Genomic DNA, 24650 nt, shown 5'->3' with positions numbered 1-24650 from the left:
CTACAAACAAAATAATGCACAACTGACAAATGATCTACCCTACCTTTAAAGATTTTGGAAAATTTGTTGCCCTAAACAAAAAAAAGGCACAAAAACCAACTGATCCTATGTATCTTTTAATCCAATTATACAATAAATTTTATTGGCGACTATCTTCCATCAGACAGTGATCACTTTGAAATTCAAAAGGTCAAAGAATAATAACTAATAAATAGATGCGACTATTCATCATCTCCGTGGGGGAGTGTGGCCTAGTTTGTGACTCATGATCAGAGGGTCAGAGGTTCAAATCCAGCTGCTGGCCATACGTTGTGTCCTTGGGCAAGCCACTTCACCCTCACTTGCCTCTCTCCACCCAGGAGTATAAATGGGTACCGACATTAGCAGGGTAGTAACCTGGGATGGACTAGCATCCCATCCAGGGGGAATAGAAATATTCCTACGAATCCTGCCACTGACCAATTGTGTCCTTGGGCAAGCCACTTCACCCCACTTGCCTCTCTCCACCCAGGAGTAAAATGGTACCGGCATTAGCTGGGGAGTAACCTGCGATGGACTGGCATCCCATCCAGGGGGAATAGAAATATTCTCAGTGGTTTCATGCTGCTGAAACCGGAGATGAATACCGGCCTGATGGCCACATTGGCTCGTGACAGACTTTACTTAGTCTTCTGTTTTGCCCCTTTCCTTGGTCTAGCGTTGGAGTCTTTACTCCTGCTTCGGTTCTTGTTTTTGACGTTAGCCGTTGCGTAGTAGTGCTGGCCGGTCTTCTTAGGCTGCGCACTCCTCTCAGTTCGCCTCCGCTGGTGGTAAAGAAGAGGGAAATGAATTTCTTTGGTGGTGCTTGGAACATCAGAAGGAAATTTATCAGGTAAAAATGGGTAGATTTATTAAGCACAAATACAGCATGTAGATCTACCTAAAAAACCTGCGATATTCGATGTATCGAATATTCCTCCATATTAGTTTTCCGATACATCAAATTTTTGAAAATTCTGATATCGATGGTGCTTAGCGTGCATGCATTGTGTCTCCCCAAAAAAGGACAAATAGGTACTTTTACTTTGAATCACATTTTTGGTGGCTCGGACTAGAACTTGGGACTCGGACTGGAACTTGATGCTTCGGACTCGCACGTGCAACTTTGACTCAATGTAAGCATGGCAAGTAACTCAGACTCTTTTATAATTGAAACTTAAAGACTTCTTCCTATTTTTTGTGAATTTTTCTTTTTTTTACATATAAAGTTTTGATGCGTCGTTTTCTGTAGTTACACAACCAAGGCAAAACCACTACGCCACTCTCTACGTGCGTAACAGTAAAACTGTTTCCAATTGATTATTTTATCAGACTTTTTCTTGAATTTTTAAGAACTCAGACTCTACATTTGTGACTCGTACTTGGACTCCACTTGGACTCAGACCCAACATTAACCCTAACCCCCTAAGGCTTACACAGTACTACAAAAATTATGTATGCAGTACCCAAAAAATTAAAATAAAACAATTCTGCTTCCGGTTGCCCTAAATACCCTTTTCTGACAGCCCCTACCCTAAAATGAGAAACAAACACCCAAAACCATCAATTAAATGACTGAATTTTACCCTTGACTACACACAGACGCCTCCATATGATTGTACACCAAAAATTGGACGTATATGCTGAAGTACTGCATACTACAGATTACTACTAGTAGTATCTTGAAGTTTTTGGTGAGGTTAGGGTTAAGGACTTGGACGGACTTGAGGTTTGAGGAGATGAGTACAATTCTGTTTCTTACCTCTTTGGAACCGAGACCCTTATTCTTCTTGGCTTTCCTTCCTTCTTCCTCGTCATCATCTGCCGTTTCAAAGTATCGTTTCCTCATCTTGGCTTTCTTGTCCAGTTCCGTCTCCTCAAATTTGTCGAGTCTGAGGAAGGAGCGTCCAGCTGAAATAGTTGACAAAATGGTCCACTTATTTTTTTAACGCTGCTTTTTTGGGTGTAATTTTCTGCAAGTCAGTTTAATTTACCAATGCACTGTAGCAGAGCGCATTTGAGGATGCTTCAACTCCGCACAATACAGGTTGTCCCCAAAAACGGTAACCCACACTCAAGAGAGTTAAACCGAGTCAAATCTGGTGACTTGCGAGGTCATTCCACATTACTCTGTCCCGAAAAAGTGTCCATAAGTGATTCCTGAAGGCAATGTGTCTTTGGGCTGGGGTTTCACTTTGTGCCAACCAAAGATGCCAGCAGCCGATTTCACAAAACAGTGCGTAGCTTACGCCATGCGTAGCACTTATGCAACAAATTTGTTGCGCAGCTGCGCAATAAACTTACGATCAATTTCACGAAACTTGGCGTAGCCGCGCAATGTTTTACATAATTTAAAGGTCTTGGATGAGGATAATAACAGCTTTTTCAACAGCTGTTTGTCTACTATTTCGTTCATTCACGAAACACTCGTTGAATCACCTCCGTCCGCCATTTTGAAATTAATTTTGTCTGACTTTCTTTAGAATCATGCGGCAATTCTAAGGAATTTTGTCACAGGTAAACTAGCAATTCATTTACTTGAACCAAAAAGCTGAGTGTCTTGTATCAATCTTGATAAGTTGTGCAATTACAGGCTCCACGACAATCACGATTTGCTGGTAAAATGGGTCATTTTCAGGCGCTATGCCACAACTTACACCACCTAAAATGATTGCGCAAGTTACGCCATAATTTATTGCGCAAGTCACAGACTTATACACTATGAAACTATCATGAAATTGTCACAACTAAAATCTTATCTGCCAGTCAGCATTGGTACTGACTTGGGAAAGGGAGGGCCTGTAGATCTCACTTCAGAATTGTTTACTTTAAACTGTTTACTGCCAGCGAGTTCGGGACATAAGACTTGGCACGGTGGTAGATATTGGAAGGCAGTGAAAAAAAAAAATAGGTACTGGTAAGTCGCGTTTTTGGCAAATATTGAAATAACTGGATTTGTAGATTAAACAGTTTGCATCCTCAACCATTGTAAAGTAAAACAAAGTCTCATTTTAAAGTTTGTGTTCTGATATTTTGGGAAAATTGCAAGCGGATTTTCTGGGTTTTTTTCTGTTTAATTTAAAGGCATATAGATCATTTTGTCGTGTCCGTACAACAAGGTCGTATCTCCTAAAATGGCGTGTGACGTCATCTGCGTGATGTGCGAGTTTTCAATGTCAAAAGGTCGTATCTTGCTTAAAATAACCCGGACGTACACACAAAGTCAATGGACATCGCGATACGCAAGATACAACCTTGTTGCATGGAGCGTATTAGTGCAAGATACGACTTTGTTGCAGAATGGAGTTACGACCTTGTTGTACTGACGCGATGATTTGCATTTATCCCAAAAGTAACCAACCAACTTATTATCAAAGGCTTACTAAGATTAAAGATCGCACTGGTACTAAACACCACATGAAATTATTCCATCTGGCTTGCTGTCATTTAAAACAAATCAAGAAATGTTGGGGATTGCTAATGATCAGTCGGTCGACTGATTTTTGGACTTCTATTGATCATGATCAAAGGGTGTGCATGGATTTTCACGTCACAAAGTGTAATATCCACTGAGCTGAAACTTCAACAGGTTAGGTTTTGAACATTCTTCTTTTGGATTGTGAGTGGCGACATTATTGGAAACGCACAAAATGCATGAAAAGCAAAGGATCCTAGATGCCTTTAAACGTGTAAACATCCAAAATCCAGTCTTATCGAAACTTTGATTACAACACAATTCTGTTTACCTGGTTTCCGTTTCTTTGTCTTTTTCTCGGCGCTCCCTCCTGCTTTTCCGGACTCCTTGCGTTTCTTCGCGGCCTGCACGCTGGCCAGCATCCTTTGATTGTCCCGGCTGAGGAAAGCATTCACTCCGAACGCGGTCACTCCGATATTCGCTGCCTCCGAGCTCGGCGCGTTCGACTTATACTTGGCTATCATTTTCTCCATGGAGGGAATTTTGAGTTTCCGGCTCCTCACTTTAGCTTTTTTCCTGTCGTTCAAGGGAGTCGCTTCGGAGTCTTTGACACTCGGGTCGTGTTCGGAATGTTCCGTGTCAGCCTCTTCACTGCTGGCCTCTAGGGGGCTCTCAGCCTCCTCTCCGCTACCTGCCACAAGAGGGCTCTCTGCTCTGCTGCCATCGGGCTGCAGATCGTCGCCGGTGAAGTCGACCCCTACACTGATGCCACTGAAATCTTGCTGGACTGACGAGACTGTTTGACTATCCGTGATGTCTTTGGATTGTTCGGCTGTGGTGTTTTCATTCACTGTCACGCCTGAAGTAGGTTCTGTGCTGGAGTACGTTTCCGGAGGTCCAACAGTCTTGTAGGCATCATCGGCGTCTTGCACCTTAGCCTTATCAATCACTTCTTTCTTCTCAACTTCTGGATCCTGTAAAAATAAAGACAAATCATCAGCAATATGTCCCTACATCTTCAAGTTTGGACTCGTTGCACTTGCATGCCCTCAATGGTTATAAAGGGAGAATTGGGACACAAACGTGCATTTTGAAGGACTTCATTACAAAAATAACATTGCATGGCTCTCTAAGTCTTACGGCTCAGATTTTGGAATACTCACCACTTCACAATTTGGAGGTTTGACGAAGAACGGGATTTTCCCTCGCTGCCAGTCGTTCAAAACCATTTTGGCAACGGTACGGATGTCAGGCTCTGCACCCTAGGAACGTGCAAGAAAATAACAAAAATCATGATTGATGCACAAAGGCTGTGTGATGCCTTTTCTCTCTAATTACACAATCTAAATTGAACCATTTACAAATAATGACTGTTTATGAGTGCATTGGTGAGAATATTTTCATGAGTTGAAAGATTGAATGTTCCATTCAACGAGGCGAAGCTGAGTTGAATGGAACATTCCATCTTTCAACGAATAGAAATATTTCTCACCATTGTACGAATGCAAAACATTCATTATTTGTTTTATATAACATCCAAGTAGATCTTTGTCATTCGATTGGAGGATAAAACTTTAAGACCAAACAAAACACACAAAATTGTATCATATCCACAACTTTTTTTCAGCTTGTTAAAGGCTTACAAAGGTTTAAAAGTCAAATCATTGACAATAATGAAACTTGACAGTGTAATTTCTTAAAATAATGCAAACAAAAACATCATGGAAACTGCATCAACTTCACAGGCTGAAAGCTAAGCATTCTTTCAGCAAAACGATAACAAATAACATAGGGATGTGTGTGAATTGTTTTCGTTTTGCTGAAAAAAGGCACCTTTTTTGTGATCCGTGGACAGAAATTTAAAATGGTGGTTGTGTTTAAAATCCCGCAACTTGAAAATTATATGAGTGATTTGAATGATTCTTGCACTAAAAGAAGACTTGTGAATTGGGCTTTCATATCCTAGATGTTGAAAGTGCTACATGCAGAACTTCACTGAAACAATAGTCCCGACATTTGGGTTTTATCTTTTTGTTGACTCACTCTGTATTGATGATCAAATATTCAAGAATTTGATACGTTTAGGAGATCCCTACTTGATTCTGCTTAATTGTCAAGGTACGTGACATGAACGTAACAGTAATTTACATAGATAATTTAACAAACATTATCACATGATGTTGGTCTTTTTTTTTCACTTGTCATGCCATAAAACTGACTTCGAAAAGACACTTCATAACTTACGATGACCCACAGACACGTCTTAACTAACACGCCGTTGTCAAGGTACTTACGATGAGTTCAACTCATCGTAAGTTTCGTGAAATCGAATTTAAGAAGCATTGTAAGTTGCGATGGGTAATTCTTCGTAACTTGAGTTATGATCGACCGTAGTGCTTCGTGAAATCGACCCCAGGGTTCTGACCTTTAGAAGCTTGCCAGTTCTCTGGGCAACTTTTTCCAGGAAGTCGGTGGGATCGGTCCAGTCGGTCAGTCGGTAGGTCTTCCTGATGTAGTCTAGTTTGACCCGATCGAGAAGGACGGGGATGTAATCTTCAGGGGACTCGCACCGCTCAACACGAACCTTGGGAAAAATTGAGACTGCATTTTTATTCAGGATTCAAGTACAAAAATAGACATAACAATACTAACGCATGCTGGCAGTTTGTATTCATGTACAGGCAGTTAGTAAGGACAATTTTCAGTGACGGCCTTGATTGTCCATCTGGCAGTTCTCAGTTGAATGGGGAGTTTGGGTTCAATGGGGAGTTTGGATGAGACGCGGGCCTAGTCTTGATGCATTCCTCTAGCCACTGCAGCAAGTATAATCATCAATAGTAGACCTAATTCTACTGGAGCTAAGCTCCCAGAGACCTCGTAAATATCCATATTGGAAAGGATTTTTTTTTAGACATCGGCTTTCTCTCCCCAGACCACCTTTAACGTTTGGTTGAGATTGTACTGGAGCTGAGCTCTCCAGAGACCTCGTAAATATCCATATTGGAAAGGATTTTTTTGATGTAGGCTTTCTCTCCACAGACCACCTTTCAAGTTTGTTTGAGATTGTACTAGACCTGAGCTCTCCAGAGACCTCGTAAATATCCATATTGGAAAGGATTTTTTTGACGTCGGCCTTCTCTCCACAGACCATCTTTCAAGTTTGGTTGAGATTTACAGTCAAATGGAACACACACACACGGACAAACACAGAAATACGTGATGGCACTATCCCCTGTCTGGTTGGAAGTTTATTTTCCTGCGGTACGAAGTATAGCAGGAAAAATTTGTCTGTATGTTACTCACAAGCTTGACGCTTGAGTGAACAGGATGAAGAATAGGGTTAATTTGAATAGAATGTTATTGAGCACGTACTAGAGTAAAGGGCGTGTGTGTGGCCGTGGTATGGCCATTCTAGCCTGCGTCCACCATGCGCTAGGTCGGTATTTTTCATAACGACCATAATACATGGTACATTTCATTTAAAAGAAGATGAGACACTTTGAGTATGTATACGTACCAGTAAGTTATGCATTCAAGGATTACACAATGTATAAGGGACCGGCCACAAGGTTTTCCAGAGTTTTACCTCATAGAGTTTTATCTCTGTGTAATGGTTGTGTTGATTGTATTTCTTGTTCCTCTATAATGACCCCTTTCTCTGGTTGTTTATTCACTACAAACCTTGCATTTACCTTGTTATTTATTCATGTGACTTGAGTGAAGTCTACTCAGTGTGACTCGAGACAAGGCTATACAAAGTATTGATTTTTCTAGTGGAGCCAAAAATAGTATTGATTTATGGAGCTGTGATTTTGAACTTGTATTTTGTGAATATTTCTTAGTCAAGGAAAATGAACATTATGTTTAGATTTTAAAGAAGAATTATGCTTATCTTGATTAGAAATGTGTATTATCAAATTATTTGTCATCATAGGTTTGGCTTTAGATCACTTTTGTGGATTGTTCACTTGACGTGAACTGCACGTTGTTAATTCACAGCTCCCAAACCATGCGGTCGCGGCAAGGCCCAGGCTAGGCAGTGCCTGCCCGATCTTTACAGGTAAATGTATTGTACTTTTTAGGTCATTTTTGAATGCAATTATTTCACCAAAAATCCAGATGATTATTACCTATGTGCCCTTTATTGTATCAGCAAATTATTATAGATTAATATGGTGGTAGTTTTGGAGAATGTAATGAAGTTTTTGGAGAGATTTTTGCTGTAAGATTTAGGGAGCACTGTGACCAAATGCACGAGGGTTAGCAACCCATGTTTGCACTGATGGCACACACAGTGTGACCATGTGCAGTGCGCGTGCGTGAGCAGTACATGTATTGTGATATGTAACTTACAGTAGTTTGTGGTTTAAGAGTGATTTTATTTGGACGTAGGCCTATATTGCATTATTGGGCACTTAATTGTCTGGAGATCAGTTTATAGAAATGCTTACAACTGTCACTGTCATATAGTTTTGGAAAGTTCATGTAAGTTGGTGATCATATTGTGCATTTTAGGGACGGATGTGGGTGCTTGCGGTGTGTGGTAGTGTGTGCGAGTGTTGGTCAGTCAGTGCGCAGGGCCGGCCTGTCTGTTTGTGATTCCATCCTTGGGTGCTCGATGCGGTCACCATACTTGCATATAGGCTTTTCACTCTTGGTAATTAACTGGGTAATGTGTGTACATCTTTTTAATACATGTACGCTTATTATTTCATGAGTTACACATGTACATTGTTTGTATTTTGAAATGAAACTTATGAGTGCCTGCCCGATCTTTACAGGTGGCCCCACCTGGGCCGATTCAGTCTAAATAAACAGTCAGAGCAAGGGAGATCCAGTTTCCGTGTCAGCACTCACTCCAACAAAGAACCTGCGTGCCCCCCTCTTCCCTTACTCCAGAACCAGACCAGAGCCCCCCTTCCCTGAAGTCCCCGCGTTAGAAGGCCCCTCACAAGCGTAGTCGGCAGGATGGTTGGAGTTGAGCCCATGCTGAGCACCTGATAAGACTGAGGAGAGCTACTGGATCTCCCTTGCTCTAATGTGAGAGATTCAACAGAACCTTACACAACATGCTTGCTGCCCTGCCTGAGAAGAAGAAGAAAAAGTGGCCAGAGTATCTGCCTGCGCTCGTATATGCCTACAACAATTCTAAGAATTCCACTACAGGGGTGGAGCCAATTTTTCTTGATGTTCGGTAGAAATGGCCGTTTTCCACATGGCTTGGTCTTAGGCGTGGAAGCCTCCCCCAAGAGTGGTAGAACCCTTGGATCTTATGTCTCAAGACACCAGAAGGTCCTAAAGGAAGCTCGGAGAATTGCAAGTCGCAACACTGAACTTGCAGCGGCAGCTCGACAGGCCCGACAAGCTCGCCACAGTTTTGAGAAACCACTCGAAGTGGGCCATTATGTTCTGGTGCGCCAACATGGACTCAGAGGCCGATCCAAGATTGCAGATCATTGGCTCGACGAACCACACCTGGTAATCAAACGGCCATTCCCAGATCGCCCAGTGTATGTGGTGCGGAGCCACCTTGGTCAAGAAAGAGTCGTACACAGAACAGCGCTCAAACACTGTCCTTGGCTCCCTGAAAACCGACCTGTTGAGTCGTCATCAGACAGAGCAAGTGATTCTGAGACCGACTCTTCGTCCTGCCCCAGGGCCTATATGCTCCGTCCCCGTGCTACTACCATCAAGCCAGGTCAGCTGCCAATCGGTGTGGAAAATGCTCCTTCCTCCGATGAGTCTGATCGACCCCAACCACAGGTTAAAGAGGAGGAAGAGGTGGTACCAGAGGAGAGTCCCGAACCTTCAGCAGTAGATACTGCCCAGAATGGGTCTACTTCTGCAGCTCTGCCCAGGCGGTATCCTGTTCGGAGCACACGAGGAGTGTTGCCAGATCGTTTTTAGTAATTTGTTGCTATGTTGGAAAGCGTTTTCGCATTTTCTCTTGTTCGATTATTGATGCTGTGCATCCCCAAGGAGAGCTTAGTGGTCCACTGTTTGATCCAGGTTCTCTGGCCTTTGGTTACTGACCCTTCTGTTCAGATCCCCATCATCGAGGACGATGATGACTAGGCGTGGAAGAGTTGTAATGGTTGTGTTGATTGTATTTCTTGTTCCTCTATAATGACCCCTTTCTCTGGTTGTTTATTCACTACAAACCTTGCATTTACCTTATTCATGTGACTTGAGTGAAGTCTACTCAGTGTGACTCGAGACAAGGCAATACAAAGTATTGATTTTTCTAGTGGAGCCAAAAATAGTATTGATTTATGGAGCTGTGATTTTGAACTTGTATTTTGTGAATATTTCTTAGTCAAGGAAAATGAACATTATGTTTAGATTTTAAAGAAGAATTATGCTTATCTTGATTAGAAATGTGTATTATCAAATTATTTGTCATCATAGGTTTGGCTTTAGATCACTTTTGTGGATTGTTCACTTGACGTGAACTGCACGTTGTTAATTCACAGCTCCCAAACCATGCGGTCGCGGCAAGGCCTAGGCTAGGCAGTGCCTGCCCGATCTTTACAGGTAAATGTATTGTACTTTTTAGGTCATTTTTGAATGCAATTATTTCACCAAAAATCCAGATGATTATTACCTATGTGCCCTTTATTGTATCAGCAAATTATTATAGATTAATATGGTGGTAGTTTTGGAGAATGTAATGAAGTTTTTGGAGAGATTTTTGCTGTAAGATTTAGGGAGCACTGTGACCAAATGCACGAGGGTTAGCAACCCATGTTTGCACTGATGGCACACACAGTGTGACCATGTGCAGTGCGCGTGCGTGAGCAGTACATGTATTGTGATATGTAACTTACAGTAGTTTGTGGTTTAAGAGTGATTTTATTTGGACGTAGGCCTATATTGCATTATTGGGCACTTAATTGTCTGGAGATCAGTTTATAGAAATGCTTACAACTGTCACTGTCATATAGTTTTGGAAAGTTCATGTAAGTTGGTGATCATATTGTGCATTTTAGGGACGGATGTGGGTGCTTGCGGTGTGTGGTAGTGTGTGCGAGTGTTGGTCAGTCAGTGCGCAGGGCCGGCCTGTCTGTTTGTGATTCCATCCTTGGGTGCTCGATGCGGTCACCATACTTGCATATAGGCTTTTCACTCTTGGTAATTAACTGGGTAATGTGTGTACATCTTTCTAATACATGTACGCTTATTATTTCATGAGTTACACTTGTACATTGTTTGTATTTTGAAATGAAACTTATGAGTGCCTGCCCGATCTTTACAGGTGGCCCCACCTGGGCCGATTCAGTCTGAATAAACAGTCAGAGCAAGGGAGATCCAGTTTCCGTGTCAGCACTCACTCCAACAAAGAACCTGCGTGCCCCCCTCTTCCCTTACTCCAGAACCAGACCAGAGCCCCCCTTCCCTGAAGTCCCCGCAAGAGAAGGCCCCTCACATCTGGTTTTTCACCCTGGGCAAAGTCGGTTATAGAGCGAAATCGTAGATCTATACTAATACAGTATTAATTAAAATTTAAGTTACAGCAGCGTCATTGAAAGTGAGCCATATACGAAGACCTCAATCGTGGAAAAAGAGCTTCCATCGAATGTTTTTGTTATAACAATGTATACAGCATTTTGAATGTAAACATGTGATTTTTGAACTGTATTAATGAACTGAAAATAAATCAGCCGACGCTAGCCATGGCGACAGGCTACATGCAACTAATTGTGATGTTTGCATGTATAATTATTGAGTGGTGAAAGGAATTATAGCTAGCGCAAGTAGTGCGCATAGAACAGGCGCCAGGGGGATAATTAACGGCCATCTGGAACTCACCACTCCTTTCAAGACAATCTCCGCATCGGTGTCCCCCGTCGGATAGACCACCCCGGGGCAATCGATCAGAAAGATACGCTTCATCAGTGTGATGTACTGCCAGACTTTGGTCTCGCCGGGTACCGGCGCTACCTTGCAGACCTTCTTGGCCCGCAGTGTGTTGATAACAGAGCTCTTGCCGACGTTTGGGTAACCGATGAAGCCCACGCTGATCTGTTTCTTGTCAATATGGAGCTGTTGAAGACAAATTGAAAGATAAAATAAATAGGACATTGAAGTTACACATCTGTCTGGAGATCCCAAAAATGTAAAGTTTGTCTTTTAAAGGTCTGTGTATTAAACAGAAAAACATATATCTATTCTCAATAAGATTGTAGTATCCATTTCACAAACTGAACACACATTTTCCATTTGAAACAATTCTTGAATGTGAAATTCATGTTTACAATAACAAAAACAATTTAACCATGTAAGGCCAAAAAAAGCGCTCCGGTTTCTGGTCTGCGTGCGCGTAGTTGTAGCCATGTGCGTCGGTAAAAAAAAAATGTTGATCCCTTAAAACTCTCAAAATATCCTTCAGAGTGCAGCTTGAGGTGACCTCTGTAAAACCATAAGGCTTGAGAAGCATACTGAGCTAATTAAAAAGCGTTTACAGGTTCCAGATACACGACCATCGCTCCGTCAGTTTGGCTTCGAGACGCACAATTACAAAATTACAACACCGTCTACAAATGGTGCCCGACTTAATTTAGTGCAAAAATATATGGGAGCCCAGAGAGGCAACATAAAGCTTATACTCGATCTTAACCCCATCTAAAAACACGTTAAAATTGTGCAGCAGCAGGATTCCAGTCAACCCTGGCTTGCAAGCCAGGGGGATAAAAATGTATATCTACCTTGCCAAACTGTCGCAGGAGTTGTATGAGTGCGCCTTTGCCAAATGGGTTCTTGACGCTTGCGTGAAACGCAAGCGTAGGATATTCGGCAGAGAGGATGGCCACCCAACGTTTCTGTGGGAAAAACGATTCAAATATTTCGTTTTTATTAAAAAAATAATTAGGGAAAAGAATTCGCATATGTAAAGCTGTCGGTGGTAGTAACACATAATTAAAGATCAGAATTTTTTTTTTTAAATTTGGCAAAAAATGTATGATTATAATGAAGATGATGTAACAACTTGTTAAAAATATATTAGCACTACAGGGAGAGTCAAAAAGAAGGTGACATAAAAATAACAAAGTTAAAGTACATGTTATTGACTTGTAACTGTGAAAATATCACTTTATTTGCATACTCTATTCCCAAGTTATGTCTATTTTAATAAAAAGATCACAAACTTCAGCTATCCACCACTGATCATTTATCGTTCTACGAACTGATGAATACCCATCAAATACGTAAATGTTTTCCCACCTCCATGAATGAATGAAAACTTGCAAAGGAAAACAGACAAAAATTGCCATCAGTATTTCAGAAAAACAGAAATGACTTGTTCCTCATATTCAAAACACAAAATCTGACAGTAAAAACAATGTTTCGGTCTTGACTCAAATGATTAAAATCTCACTTATAGCTTCCAATGGCATTACATAGACAGCTTTAAAAATAAATTCTTTTAGTAAAACATGCATGACTTCTGATAGCATGGATCAATTTCAGTAATTATATTTTTTTTCCAATGAGTGGAAGAGTGTTCTTTTAAGACATACTTCATTTGTGTATTCAATTTGAATGCTTTTTAAGGGGAAAAAAATCATTAATCCAGGTCACTTTTTTTTTGACTCACCCTGTAGACAAAGGAAAACCTGTAATGCAAGATTGTAATATTTAACTTACTGTGACCCATGTCGGCACAAGATCCACCTTGTTCATTGCGAAGACCAGGTGCTTATGTGGCTTCTCTTTCTTCAAGTAAGTCTCCACAAACTTGGATCTGGTACCCATGGGGTCCCTGGCGTCCAGCACTTGCACCAAGATATCAGACGAGTCAATCACCTGATCAAGATAGAATTTATACACATCTTCATGACAGTTCAAACTACACTCAACCAACAAAGAAAGTCCCCCTTAATACTTTTTTGTCTAACTCAAAAAACTACTGGGCACATCTTGCTCAAATTACGACTGATCAGTACAGAAATTCCTTAGCAATCCAGCCATACTCTTTGTTTGGCCTAAAACAGTGATAATGTGTACACAATTATGCAATTTAGGACAAGGGGTATCGAAAAAAAAGTTTCACTTTTGTGTTCGTGCAAGGTGAGTGTGAACCACAACTTGCACGTATACAAAAGTGCAACTGTTTTCGGTATCATTTGTCATAAATTGCATAAATTCGTACACATTATCACTGTTTTGGGCCAATAAAGAGTATGGCTGGATTGCTAAGGAATTTCTGTACAGATTAGTCGTTATTTGAGCGAGAGGTGCTCAGTAGTTTTCGAGTTAGACAAAAAAGTATTGGAAGGGGGGGGACTTTCTTTTTTGGTTGAGTGTACTTTAGTTAACAGTCGGCTTTGTATTACTTCCATGGGCAATTTTTGTTATTTTGTCACTGGATTTATATCCACTTATAGTTGGTCTGCTGACTCCAAACTTGTTGGAGAATGTAGCTACACTATCCAGGTCTCTGTCCAAAAACATGAGCCTCCATGGCCAAGTACTGCATAATCATCTCATGTTTATTCGCATACAAGGTTGTCGCTGGAAAAAACTTGACCAAGGCTAGCGGAGCCATCTCTCCCCCGCGATGCTGGCAACTGGCGACAAAGCTGCCTACCCTAAAAAATCAATCGCAAGTTCATCGCACAGCCATGAACTGTTTCATGAATTGGCTGCAGGATTTATGGCTGTGGTTTTACACATTACCAAAGACATCTTAACCTTGCGTGGCTACACTGCCACCCTGGACTATACCTTATACAGCTCATTCCATATTCTCTTAGACTGTCCGGCTCCGAAGATCCACTCTCTGACCTCCGGCCTGATTCCTTCGTCCTCCGTTACTAGGTCTTTGTCTTTCTCCTCGTCATATTTATCAGTTGAGTCTTCCACGGTTTTGAGAAGACCCTTCACAAAAAAAAAAGAAATGGATGTGGTTTAGCGCTAGCTCTTTTGGTGTAATTTGGGGGAGTGTGGCGTAGTGGGTAGGGTTCGTGACTCATGATCAGAGGGTCAGGGGTTCGAATCCAGCTGCTGGCCACATGTGTCCTTGGGCAAGCCACTTCACCCTACTTGCCTCTCGCCACCCGCAAGTATAAATGGGTACCGGCATTAGCTGGTGAGTAACCTGCGATGGACTACCATCCCATCCAGGGGGAATAGAAATATCCTCAGTCGTTTCATGCTACTGAAATGACTTTTGAGTGCAAAAGACTAGTAGGACTAGTAGACATAATAGATATACAACCACACAGAGTTTCTTTAGAAATGTGGGATCTTTGTACCTCCATATCTGACACTTTCAGATTGGGCCGCTTTCTTTGTTTCTTGGGACCAAATGTTGATTCAAAGCTCTCTGTGTCTAGAAGGTGAACTCTTGCATTCTGCACGGAAGAGAAAGAAATGAAATGAAAAATGTAGCAGCAATGATTCCAGACTAGGTATTCAACACAACGAACTACAATACTAAATTTACTGTGACTAACGAATGTGTAAGTCCACAAATGAAAATGATTTCCCAACATGAATAGAAAGAAGAATCACTTTCGATGACGCGGGTCACATTGAACCACTGCTGATGCTTAGTGTGTTATACATAGCAAGTCACACTTCACTTAAATAGCAAAGGCACAAAGGCTTACAGTTACTTGGTGCAATAGCAAATGGTATATACCACTATACAGTTGCAGACCACTGAAATAGGCCCAAAATTGCCTAAGCCGATCAAATCCAAATTAGATACTAAAAATTTCTCTCACAAGGAGTTTTGTTGGGGGGGGGAGGGGGATTCCCCACTTAGATCTCAGCCATCGAGTGACGAACAATTATGAAACTCGGCGCATGCATAGAACAACTTAATATGAAACATACCCAAGAAATTTCAGGACTATAGGTTAAAGGGTTCTGGAATTACGACTAATTAATTATTCATATGCACCAATGGTAATTCTGCTTTGTGTACACTACATATTATGGGGACATTCAATTTTACTTTTTCGCTGCGCGCCAACCCATGGTCGGAATTTTATGTTTTTGGTATCAAAAGATGCGCAAGACTCGAGGCTAAAAAGTGAAGAAGTTTTTTGCAAGGGTATCGCCGAAAAAGTTGAGGGATCCCCCTGGCCCGGCTCTTTTAGGGTTAAACCCCCACAAACTACTTTGATGAATGACTTGTGCACCTGAGACAGTTGTGAAAATGTTTCCTGATTTTTTTTTCAATTTTTAAAGAAGGGGTATTTATCATTGGTGCCTATGGGAATTGATTAACTGGTCTGCACCCGCACAGGTCAGGTTGGAAGTACCTTTGCTTTTTCCTGTAGCAGTGTGATAGGAAGCTTGGTTTGTCTCATCACAACTCGATATGGATCCTTCAATACTTTGCCCATCTCATCTTGAAAAGTCTGCAATGCTGACTGTGTGATGACTCGGGTGTTGCCTTTGACAAAAACAAAATGCAAAGTAAGAAAAATGCAAGGATTTCTAATATTTGTGTGATGTTTATTAATAAAAAGTAAAGTATGTCACAAGCTAATGGCCCATCAGGCCAGCGTTATCTCCAGTTTCAGTAACATCAGACGACTGAGAATATTTCTACTCCCCCTGGATGGGATGCTAGTCCATCGCAGGTTACTCCCAGCTGATGCCAGTACCCATTTATACTCCTGGGTGGAGAGAGGGGGGTGAAGTGGCTTGCCCAAGGACACAACATATGACCAGCAGCTGGATTCGAACCCCTGACCCTCTGATCGTGAGTCACGAACCCTAACCACTATGCCACACTCCCTCTGTGATGTTTAATAGTCATGACAATATCCACATATTGACTGCTTCAAGTGGTGTAGTAAAACTAGCCTCCCGAGGTGATCCTTGGAGCGTTCTGTTTTGCCCAAGCAGTAACCGAGGGAAAAGGAACGCCCCATGCAGACTAGTTTTACTACACCTCAATTTATCGCAATCATTTTAGTTGTAGTGTAGCGACTGAAAATGAACTATTTTACTAGCAAATCGCGATCGTCGTGGAGCCTGTCATTACACAAGTTATCAAGGTTGATACAAGACACTCATAGCTTTGTGTTTGCGATAAACGAATCGCTTTTGTGCTCTTGACAGAATTTTCAGATCTGCTGCACGATTCCAAAGAAAGTGTGGCAAAACTCTTTTCAAAATGGCGAGCGGAGGTGATTCAACGACTATTTCATGACCTAACAAACTCATACACAAACAGCTGTCATAAATGCTGTTATTACCCTCATCCAAGATGTTTATATTATTTAAAATGTTACGCAGCTTCGCCACTTTTCGTGAAATCAATCGTTAGTTGATTGCACAGCTTCGCAACAAATTGGTTACGCAAGTCTTACACAGGGCGTAAATTACGCACTGTTTCATGAAATCAGCTGCTGACCAGTTGGGCGATAGTACATGCTTCGAGCGTTTGGGATCTAGCTACTTTCCCGACCTGTTGGAACATCGACCAATGAAAGAAGCAGACTTGGCCTATAAATATGCATGAGGCGTAAAAATGCTGAACGCAAACTATGTCTCCGTTCTTACCAAACCATCGGCGATTAGGATCCACCCTGGCGACAGATCCCGACGGCAATCGGGACTGAAATATAGCTGGCTTGATGATCTTCCCTGCGGCATTCCTAAAAGACAATCATGAATTCGGAACAATGATTAGTAATAAATATTTGATAAAGTATAAGTATTAAAGGTAGAATAGATCACTTGCAGCTATCCAAAAAGTAACCTTCCAAATTATTGTTAAAATTCTTACTTGGTTTAAAGATTACTCCCTACTCTATTTTACTAAGAACCGGACCAAGTCCGCCAAAATCCATCAATCACACTGCTTCCAATGCATGCTTTGCTTTAGGCCTCCAGGCCCAAGTCCATCATACTCCATCAATATTTAGTCACACCAGGCCTGCAGGACCAAGTCCCCCAAAATCCACCAAAATGGGGGATGGATTTTGATAGTTGGGAGGTTAGGGTTAACGGTACTAAACTCTCTGTGAAATTATTCCTTCTGGCATGCTGTCATTTTGAAGAAACCAATAAAAGAAGGTAATTTGCAAAGATGAGTCATTTTTGGAAATTTCTGTTAGTAGTTGGTTTGTAATTGGGCAAATCCGTGAATGGGTGCGGCAAACGTTGGCACGACGCACACGCAGTTGCTATTCATCGGTTCAGTGCGTGACGATGTGCGTGACGATCGGCTGAATGAGAACGTGTCCCGGACGCTGATTTTGGGAGCAATTCAAAACACGACTCGGCAACTCTTGAATTGAAATTGAGATCCTAGAATATTGTTTTCTAAGAATATACAACATTAACTGAGATAAAAAATCATCAGGTTAGTTGTTAAGCACCTGTCTTTATTCTTTTGAGCACTTTTGTTGCTTCAAACGAAACTAATGCACAAATGAAAAATGATCTACTCTAAACCTAAACTTCAATGCAGTATTACCTGGTTGGTTTGCCGCCTTTATACATCTTCAGGCGTTTGATTGTCGCTCTGTCACGCATGTTGTGGCCTCCAGCCCCCTTCAGCCGATCTACGACAAATACAGACTTAACATGTCATTTTTTGTTGAAAATTGTAATTTTTTAACAAAAAAACACATCAAAAGCAAGGTTTCAGCCAAAGGGGTATAATCTGAACATCTTTTGGACATGTAGCCTAAAAAAAAATGACATTTTTGAAACCTTTTTTTTTTCAAAGACAAGCAGACCACAAACGAATGAAAAGAATTGTTGAGGAAAACTTCACTTGGTGTTCAGATATAAATATCTCGACAAACATCAAGAACACATCGACAAACATCAGGAACACAACCCCAAAGTTTGAAGTACATGTATAACTTCATGTTGGTTGTGACAGTAAAGGTTTGGAACTGACTATAGAAATGAGATAAAGTCAAGGCTTAGAAAACTGCCCCGTTGCCCGATGCCGTGCCCTCCTCGCGTGACATTCTCACAATGCCGAGAGTCAATTGTCTACAGATGATTACACACAAGCTGTACTGTCACCTGCCGGGGGGGGGGGGGGGGGGGGGGGGGTGGACATGATTTAGGGAGATTGATTTTCTGAAAGAAGACAGTCAATGGGTTTTTTAACCGAAACAGAAATGGTTGGTGGCTTCGGGCTTCTTCACACTCGGAGGGGGTTGGTGGGGGAGGGGCGGGGGCCGCACAGAGCCAACTATGACTATAGTAGGAACAATGCTAGAAAGAAGTGTTGGGTGCGATTGGTCATTCTGGGATTTTGTTTAAACTAAGTTAAGTCTGCGATATCCTTCAGAATCGACCCACCGTGCAACGCAATTGACCAAACACGCAGATCGACCAATTGTGCCCAACAACTTCATTCTTTCGGACGACGGCTTAGTATAGTCGGACTCCCTATTATCGCGGCATCCCTATTATCGCGGCATGGGAAATTTCTCTTTTTACAGTGTCAAAACTCCTTCAAGTGGCGATTTTTATCCAGTTCACCAGTCATCAAGGATTTTCTACCGAGTTGTATAAAAAGAATGATTAAAAAATGTTGTGTCTTTCGGGACTTTTAACGATTTTAATAAATATTAACGTTTTCCAAAACTTGCAAAATTTTCCCTCACCGTGTCTGCTAAAAGGTACCGTTTATATTTTAACATAACTCTTTAAATGCGCTCTGTCCATGAAAGTTCCATTGTCTGGTTCCCATTCTTCAGCTGCAAATGTAAAATGAAGTCGAACGACGATATTTGCAGCGCGAAATCGTAACAACTTTTACGGGATCAAAATAAGCACCGCGCTTTAGCGAAAATAAAACGGCACACCATGTAAAGTGAATGGCGCCCTCAATCGCAGATCAGTAGACTTGCCTCAGGGATTTGTGTTCTCCTTTCGGGGGAAGGGCAGGGTCTTAAGAAATCATCCTGCAGACATTTTGTCTTTAATCAACTTGAACGTTACAGGGAAAATATCAGACTTTATTCAGGGGGTGTTTTGTACTCCTAGAACTATGAGGCTCCACGTAGTGGAGCCTCATAGGTTCAGAAGCCCGCAAAATTGTTGTCAGCACAAAACACTAATTAAGTACAAAAACGTCCATCCCAAGCAGGCCGTTTTCCACAGAACCGCTGCACAGTTTGCCCCTAAACTCCATACAATACCTCATGACATACTCACGTTATGTGCACCCAACAAACATCGGTGGATTCTGTCTGTTTTTCGGCAAAAATGATGAAAAATATGCCCTTTCTGCACTGAGCCAACCTAACACTTGAAACGAGCACGCGTGCAGAATGATCGCAGTCATTTTCGGTTCGATCGCTCGGAGCGCGCCGCGGGGGGTACGTACTTGCACTTGTACGCATGTGCATACTATCGTTCCGCTCCTACACCATACCCCCCGCGGCGCGCTCCGAGCGATCGAACCGAAAATAACTGCGATCATTCTGCACGCGTGCTCGTTTCAAGTGTTAGGTTGGCTCAGTGCAGAAAGGGCATATTTTTCATCATTTTTGCCGAAAAACAGACAGAATCCACCGATGTTTGTTGGGTGCACATAACGTGAGTATGTCATGAGGTATTGTATGGAGTTTAGGGGCAAACTGTGCAGCGGTTCTGTGGAAAACGGCCTGCTTGGGATGGACGTTTTTGTACTTAATTAGTGTTTTGTGCTGACAACAATTTTGCGGGCTTCTGAACCTATGAGGCTCCACTACGTGGAGCCTCATAGTTCTAGGAGTAGGTGTTTTGGTCAAAGATAAACTATGAACAAAAAAGTTGGGATCATTATAAAAACCACTTCCCGCATACCGCGATAATAGGGAGTCCACCTCCGTTCACACACGCCGCGCATGTCTATTTTCACAGGCATCGTACACGGAATAAACCACACCACCCGTCAGATTTTTTTATATTAATATAAAAAGGAAGAGTTATACTACACATAAGACAGGACAATTCTGGAAGGTTAGTGGGCAATCTCTATTCCGAACGAGAAACGTGATAAGTACCGCGATAATACGGCGTTCCATACTACTACTAGTAGTTACGGCAGTTTGTAATGAATAATGTGAAACCCTAGCCTAGCTGTCTAAGTTCGACGGCTATGCCTATGTAATTTAACGTTATTCAATACGACTGCCGTAACTATAGCCACTTCTTAAATGATTCTTATCTTAATCTTACCCGGATTGGAACTGGATCCAGATGTACTGATCTTGTCCTTCCGTTTCTGTTTTTTAATTGTTTTTGCCATTTTGGAGTTCTGGCAGTTCGATCTGGTGGAAAGTTGAAGCAGAAAAAGCTACCGAGTCCGTCAACAGTTGCCTACGAAATACTGCACAGCATTAAATGCACTACGTACACAACACGTGCAGCATGTCCAATAGCTCACTGGTGCTCTGTAGTTTGTGATCATTAACCACCAAAAATGAACAGTGGGTACCAACGAAAAAAAGTTGCGAAAAGTTCGTCAGGCACCCAGACTCACCTCACCTATACTTTTCGTCCGTAGGGGACGGGGATCTGACTATGTACCAAAACCGAACGAAAATCAAAACAGTGGAAGTGCAGTTCGGAAGTGCTGAAAATTTTGCGAAAATTTGTCTGTAAATCAAGATGAAGAGAAAATTTCCGAGGTCGAAGGTGAAGACAATCATCAAAAAGACCCAGCCGAATGTTCGTTTGGGCAAAAATGCAGATTTATTGGTAGGCAGTTTTATATTTGACCGTGAACCGGTCCCCGATTGTTTACACTGTTTGCCGGCACTGCACTGAACATGCTGAACATTGCACTACATTGAATGTTTTGGAAATGGTTGCCTTGGCGAATCTTCGTGTTGTTCCGCGCTTACGCTTTCGTTGTCACTTCGTATTCAGATGGTAACAGTGGGAATCAGACATTATTGGCAATTCTGGTATACATGTAGGCCTAGGACCTATCGGTATATCGTCTGACCCCTTAAATTTACGCGATCCTGTTTGTACGCACTCGCCTTTAATTTGCATTGGCAATGCGCGCGTGTTGCAAAGCGTTATGGAGGATAGAGGATAAAACAGTTCATAAAAAAAATGCTTCTGTCTAGACTTCGTCAGGTGTTTATGTTTTATGTGTTAAATGCTCCATCATAGCTGTATTAAAAATGGTAGCATCGTCCCATCTATAGTTGGTCCGTTGGGACCATTGCTTTTGTTGGAGCGTAGTGTAACATTTTCCGAATTTTCAAATACACCACAAGTGGAGGTCGTAGGTTCAAACCCCTCTCCAGCCTATTTTGTTGTTCAACTTTGAAAAAAATGTGTAACTTTGTAAACTAACAGGGGTTATTGTGGATCACATAGGGCCTACTCATACAATGGACCGATCCAGTAAGCCCCTCCTAATGCGCACGTGGGCAAAATAGCACGTGCTCCTCTCCAATGCCACACTGCATTTTCCTGCCGCGCGTCATACGTGCGTGCACGCATGTCGGACTTTTGTGCACGCATGTCGGACATAAATCACGGCTGTAATTGGTCAGAATACCGTGGGGCGGTGCTTACTGGATCGGTCCATTATCAACATAATGCTAGTGTCAGTAGTATTAGAATTTAGATGTAGCTTCATTGATTGAATTTTTATTCTTGTTTGTAGCTTTTTGGGTAAGATTTCCATATCTGGCCATGACTAATTTTTCCCTTGAGTGACCTATCAGCCATCAGAAAGTGATAATATGTCCTAAAAATTCAAAATTAGCAGGGAACAGGCATGCAACTTTTCCTCGGATCAGTTGATTTCCTCTTTTTTTACTTCCCATGTGTGCCATTGAAAATAGAAAAACACTGTACAAAATCTGGGACAAATTTGAATTTCCTCTTTTTTGTGATTTCCCAGTTGCATGCCTGAGGGAAAATATTGACGTGTTTACTGAGAAAACACTTAAAAATTTCAGACCAGTCTCATGGGGTTTGTGCACAGGGTGACAAGTGATGGCCAGATATGGGAATCTCTCCGATTTTTGTTTGAATTTACTTTTTTACAGAAAAAAACAAAAAAAACAAACATGGTTAGTATTCGACTCGTTTCCTCGTAGAGTTCACCTATGTGACAATTCGACTTTCTCATGAAATTAAGTTTTAATGCCTGGTTTTATTGATCAACCTTTTTATTCATATCACATTTGCGGCAGATCTTTCTGGACTACATGATGTTTATAAAACGGCTGGCGACGGAAGCTAACATCGCAGCCCAGGAGCAGAAAGAGAACACGCTCACTGCAGCCCACGTCAATTCTGTTCTCAAGGTAAAAGGCGCATCCAAATTGCTGGCGATAGCATGCATGTCTAATAGATCAGCCTCTTCCATAGGCACTTGCATAATTGCAAACCATTTTTTTTTTTTTTTCTCGTACATTCCCACCCCATCAAGAATGTAAAACTTTCCAGGCAAACAAGATATGTATGCTCGGAATGTTACATACGTAGCATGGACAGAAAGTTTGATAACCAGTTTGTGCTGGGATTATTTTGACATGACCGGACCCAGGCGCGGGATTGTTTTCACGAACCTCGATGCCAGACGGGTTCAGGCCGTCATCTGCGGGTAGCACATCCTAATATTTCCGGCCTCATGCGCTGCAAGCGGGTCACTGACAGATATTTCTGACCTCGCTCGTTGTGTGTTTATCTGTCATCCGTTCTGAGTACCGCAAATCTTTGCGTGTATACACGTCATCCAACGTGAACTACAGCATTGTTACCTTGAAAAACCAAGACAATGTACTGTGTATTTGGTATTATGTTCAGAATATTATGCACGTATTACAGAGACAGAAATTTGTCACAAAATTTTTGTCCATGTTACGTACGTCACATATAAGTGTCTTAACACTATTACTGTTAGCATGATTTACTAGGAACCATACCCATCCTGGCAAATTCCAACACCATATGTGAAACTGCACACACATATTTCTGACTTTGATTCTGGAGGTGTGCCAACCCAATGTAAAAGACTGTCAGTTTAGGGGTACTGCACCCATCCCGACAGATTCCAACAAAACATGCTGTTGGGGTTTGATGGGTTGAGTTCTGTTAGGGTTTTAAAGACCAAGAAAATTGTGTTTGTTTTGGCCGTTACCAATCCTAAATAGGCTATGAATGAATGAGATGACATTTGGGTAAATTCATGCACGTGATAATTCGTGTCCTGTCAATTTATAGCAAAACTTCTGCCCATGTTACGTAATTATTTACAATGACCCCTGCAATTTCTTAAGTACAGAGGGAGTCCTCAATATTTTTCTACGCATGATCATTACGGCTTTGGAATGTACAGGAAAAAAAAACTGATCAAACTATCTTGCTTTGCTGTACCTCCAGTGCCCCCTCTCAAATCCAAATTTGCCGTCAATTGTACCCATTAGTGTGAAATGCCCAGTTGAATTTTGAGTACTTTTTGAGGCTGTGTCGGTTGAGTGAGCCCGAGTGTAGACAAACTAAATTGAAAGAAGCTAAACTGCCAATTTGTTGATTGAGACTTTTGTTTTCTTTGTTTTCATCAGGACGTACTGAAAGGAATGCGAGGATAGCATACAATCCACACTCTGCACGTTGACGTCTTCTGGCGTAGATGTGGTATCTCATAATGAGACGGGCAGGAGGCAACGGGAAATCTAACAAGGCACCACTGGATCTCTCCTGCCGAGAAGTGTGACATTTGTAGAAAAGTGGTCTTCGTTCTGAAAATCGCATCATCAGAAACGCCTTTGAACAGGAGTTTTTTTTGCAGGCAATATATCTGGATACTATCTTAGAGGGAATCAGAGAAGCCACTTCGACAACAACCTGTTTGCGCACTGCTGTAAGCGTGACTGGATCCTTCGAAATGAGTCCTAAGCAAATCTTTTTCTCGGTTTGGATTTGCAATAGAAGGAGAGTACTCTGTTCCTTGTTTTGATTTATCAGTCAAATATATGCAGGTGAAGGCTTTGAGTGATCGTTGTTTGCTATTTCCCAGGTTTGCAGTATTGTTAATGTTGCTAGCATCGTGACTTTGGGTGTGATCCCTGGCTACATGGCATATACGGATTTGTGGCTTCTGCTGGAGCCCCTTGAACAAAGACATTGACAAAATGGGGAACCGCCAACATAGGGCTGGATGGCTCAGTTGGTAGAGCACAGGAATGGCAATCCGGAGGTCGCAGGTTCAAACCCCGCACAGTCAATTAAAAAACATTATTATCATGTAGGGCTGTGAATCAGAACA

At 41.8% G+C, this 24650-nt stretch overlaps 2 protein-coding genes across 2 annotated transcripts; one reads left to right on the top strand and one right to left on the bottom strand.

Moving 5' to 3' along the window:
* Positions 1-659: 659 nt before the first annotated feature.
* On the bottom strand, positions 660-20800 carry LOC119727993 (nucleolar GTP-binding protein 2-like). The gene is made up of 14 exons (XM_038200073.1): positions 20591-20800; positions 17877-17964; positions 16958-17052; positions 15706-15839; positions 14689-14787; positions 14159-14311; positions 13079-13237; positions 12139-12252; positions 11243-11476; positions 5859-6017; positions 4597-4695; positions 3765-4407; positions 1781-1929; positions 660-803 (listed from the first exon to the last, which is right to left on the bottom strand). Exons 1-14 carry the CDS (start codon positions 20658-20660, stop codon positions 660-662), a joined length of 2340 nt encoding a protein of 779 aa, XP_038056001.1. The 5' UTR covers positions 20661-20800.
* A 122-nt stretch (positions 20801-20922) lies between these two features.
* LOC119728543 (centromere protein W-like) lies at positions 20923-24408 on the top strand. Its single transcript, XM_038200823.1, has 3 exons — positions 20923-21112; positions 22573-22686; positions 23947-24408. The coding sequence occupies exons 1-3, from the start codon at positions 21023-21025 to the stop codon at positions 23971-23973; spliced, it is 231 nt and encodes a 76-aa protein (XP_038056751.1). The 5' UTR covers positions 20923-21022; the 3' UTR covers positions 23974-24408.
* Positions 24409-24650: the final 242 nt, after the last annotated feature.

Source organism: Patiria miniata, unplaced genomic scaffold (genome assembly GCF_015706575.1).
Source record: "Patiria miniata isolate m_02_andy unplaced genomic scaffold, ASM1570657v1 HiC_scaffold_20, whole genome shotgun sequence".
NCBI lineage: Eukaryota > Metazoa > Echinodermata > Asteroidea > Valvatida > Asterinidae > Patiria > Patiria miniata.
This window is presented reverse-complemented; position numbering and strand designations above follow the sequence as displayed.

Bases quoted from the DNA above. Each gene is read 5' to 3' on its own strand.
- LOC119727993 (XM_038200073.1), bottom strand. From the start codon at position 20,660: ATGGCAAAAACAATTAAAAAACAGAAACGGAAGGACAAGATCAGTACA. The intron at 17,965-20,590 runs GTAAGATTAAGA...TATTTGTCGTAG, and splicing joins TGGATCCAGTTCCAATCCGG to ATCGGCTGAAGGGGGCTGGA. The intron at 14,312-14,688 runs GTACAAAGATCC...TTTTTTGTGAAG, and splicing joins TGAAAGTGTCAGATATGGAG to GGTCTTCTCAAAACCGTGGA.
- LOC119728543 (XM_038200823.1), top strand. From the start codon at position 21,023: ATGAAGAGAAAATTTCCGAGGTCGAAGGTGAAGACAATCATCAAAAAG. The intron at 21,113-22,572 runs GTAGGCAGTTTT...CATTTGCGGCAG, and splicing joins GCAAAAATGCAGATTTATTG to ATCTTTCTGGACTACATGAT. The intron at 22,687-23,946 runs GTAAAAGGCGCA...TGTTTTCATCAG, and splicing joins ACGTCAATTCTGTTCTCAAG to GACGTACTGAAAGGAATGCG.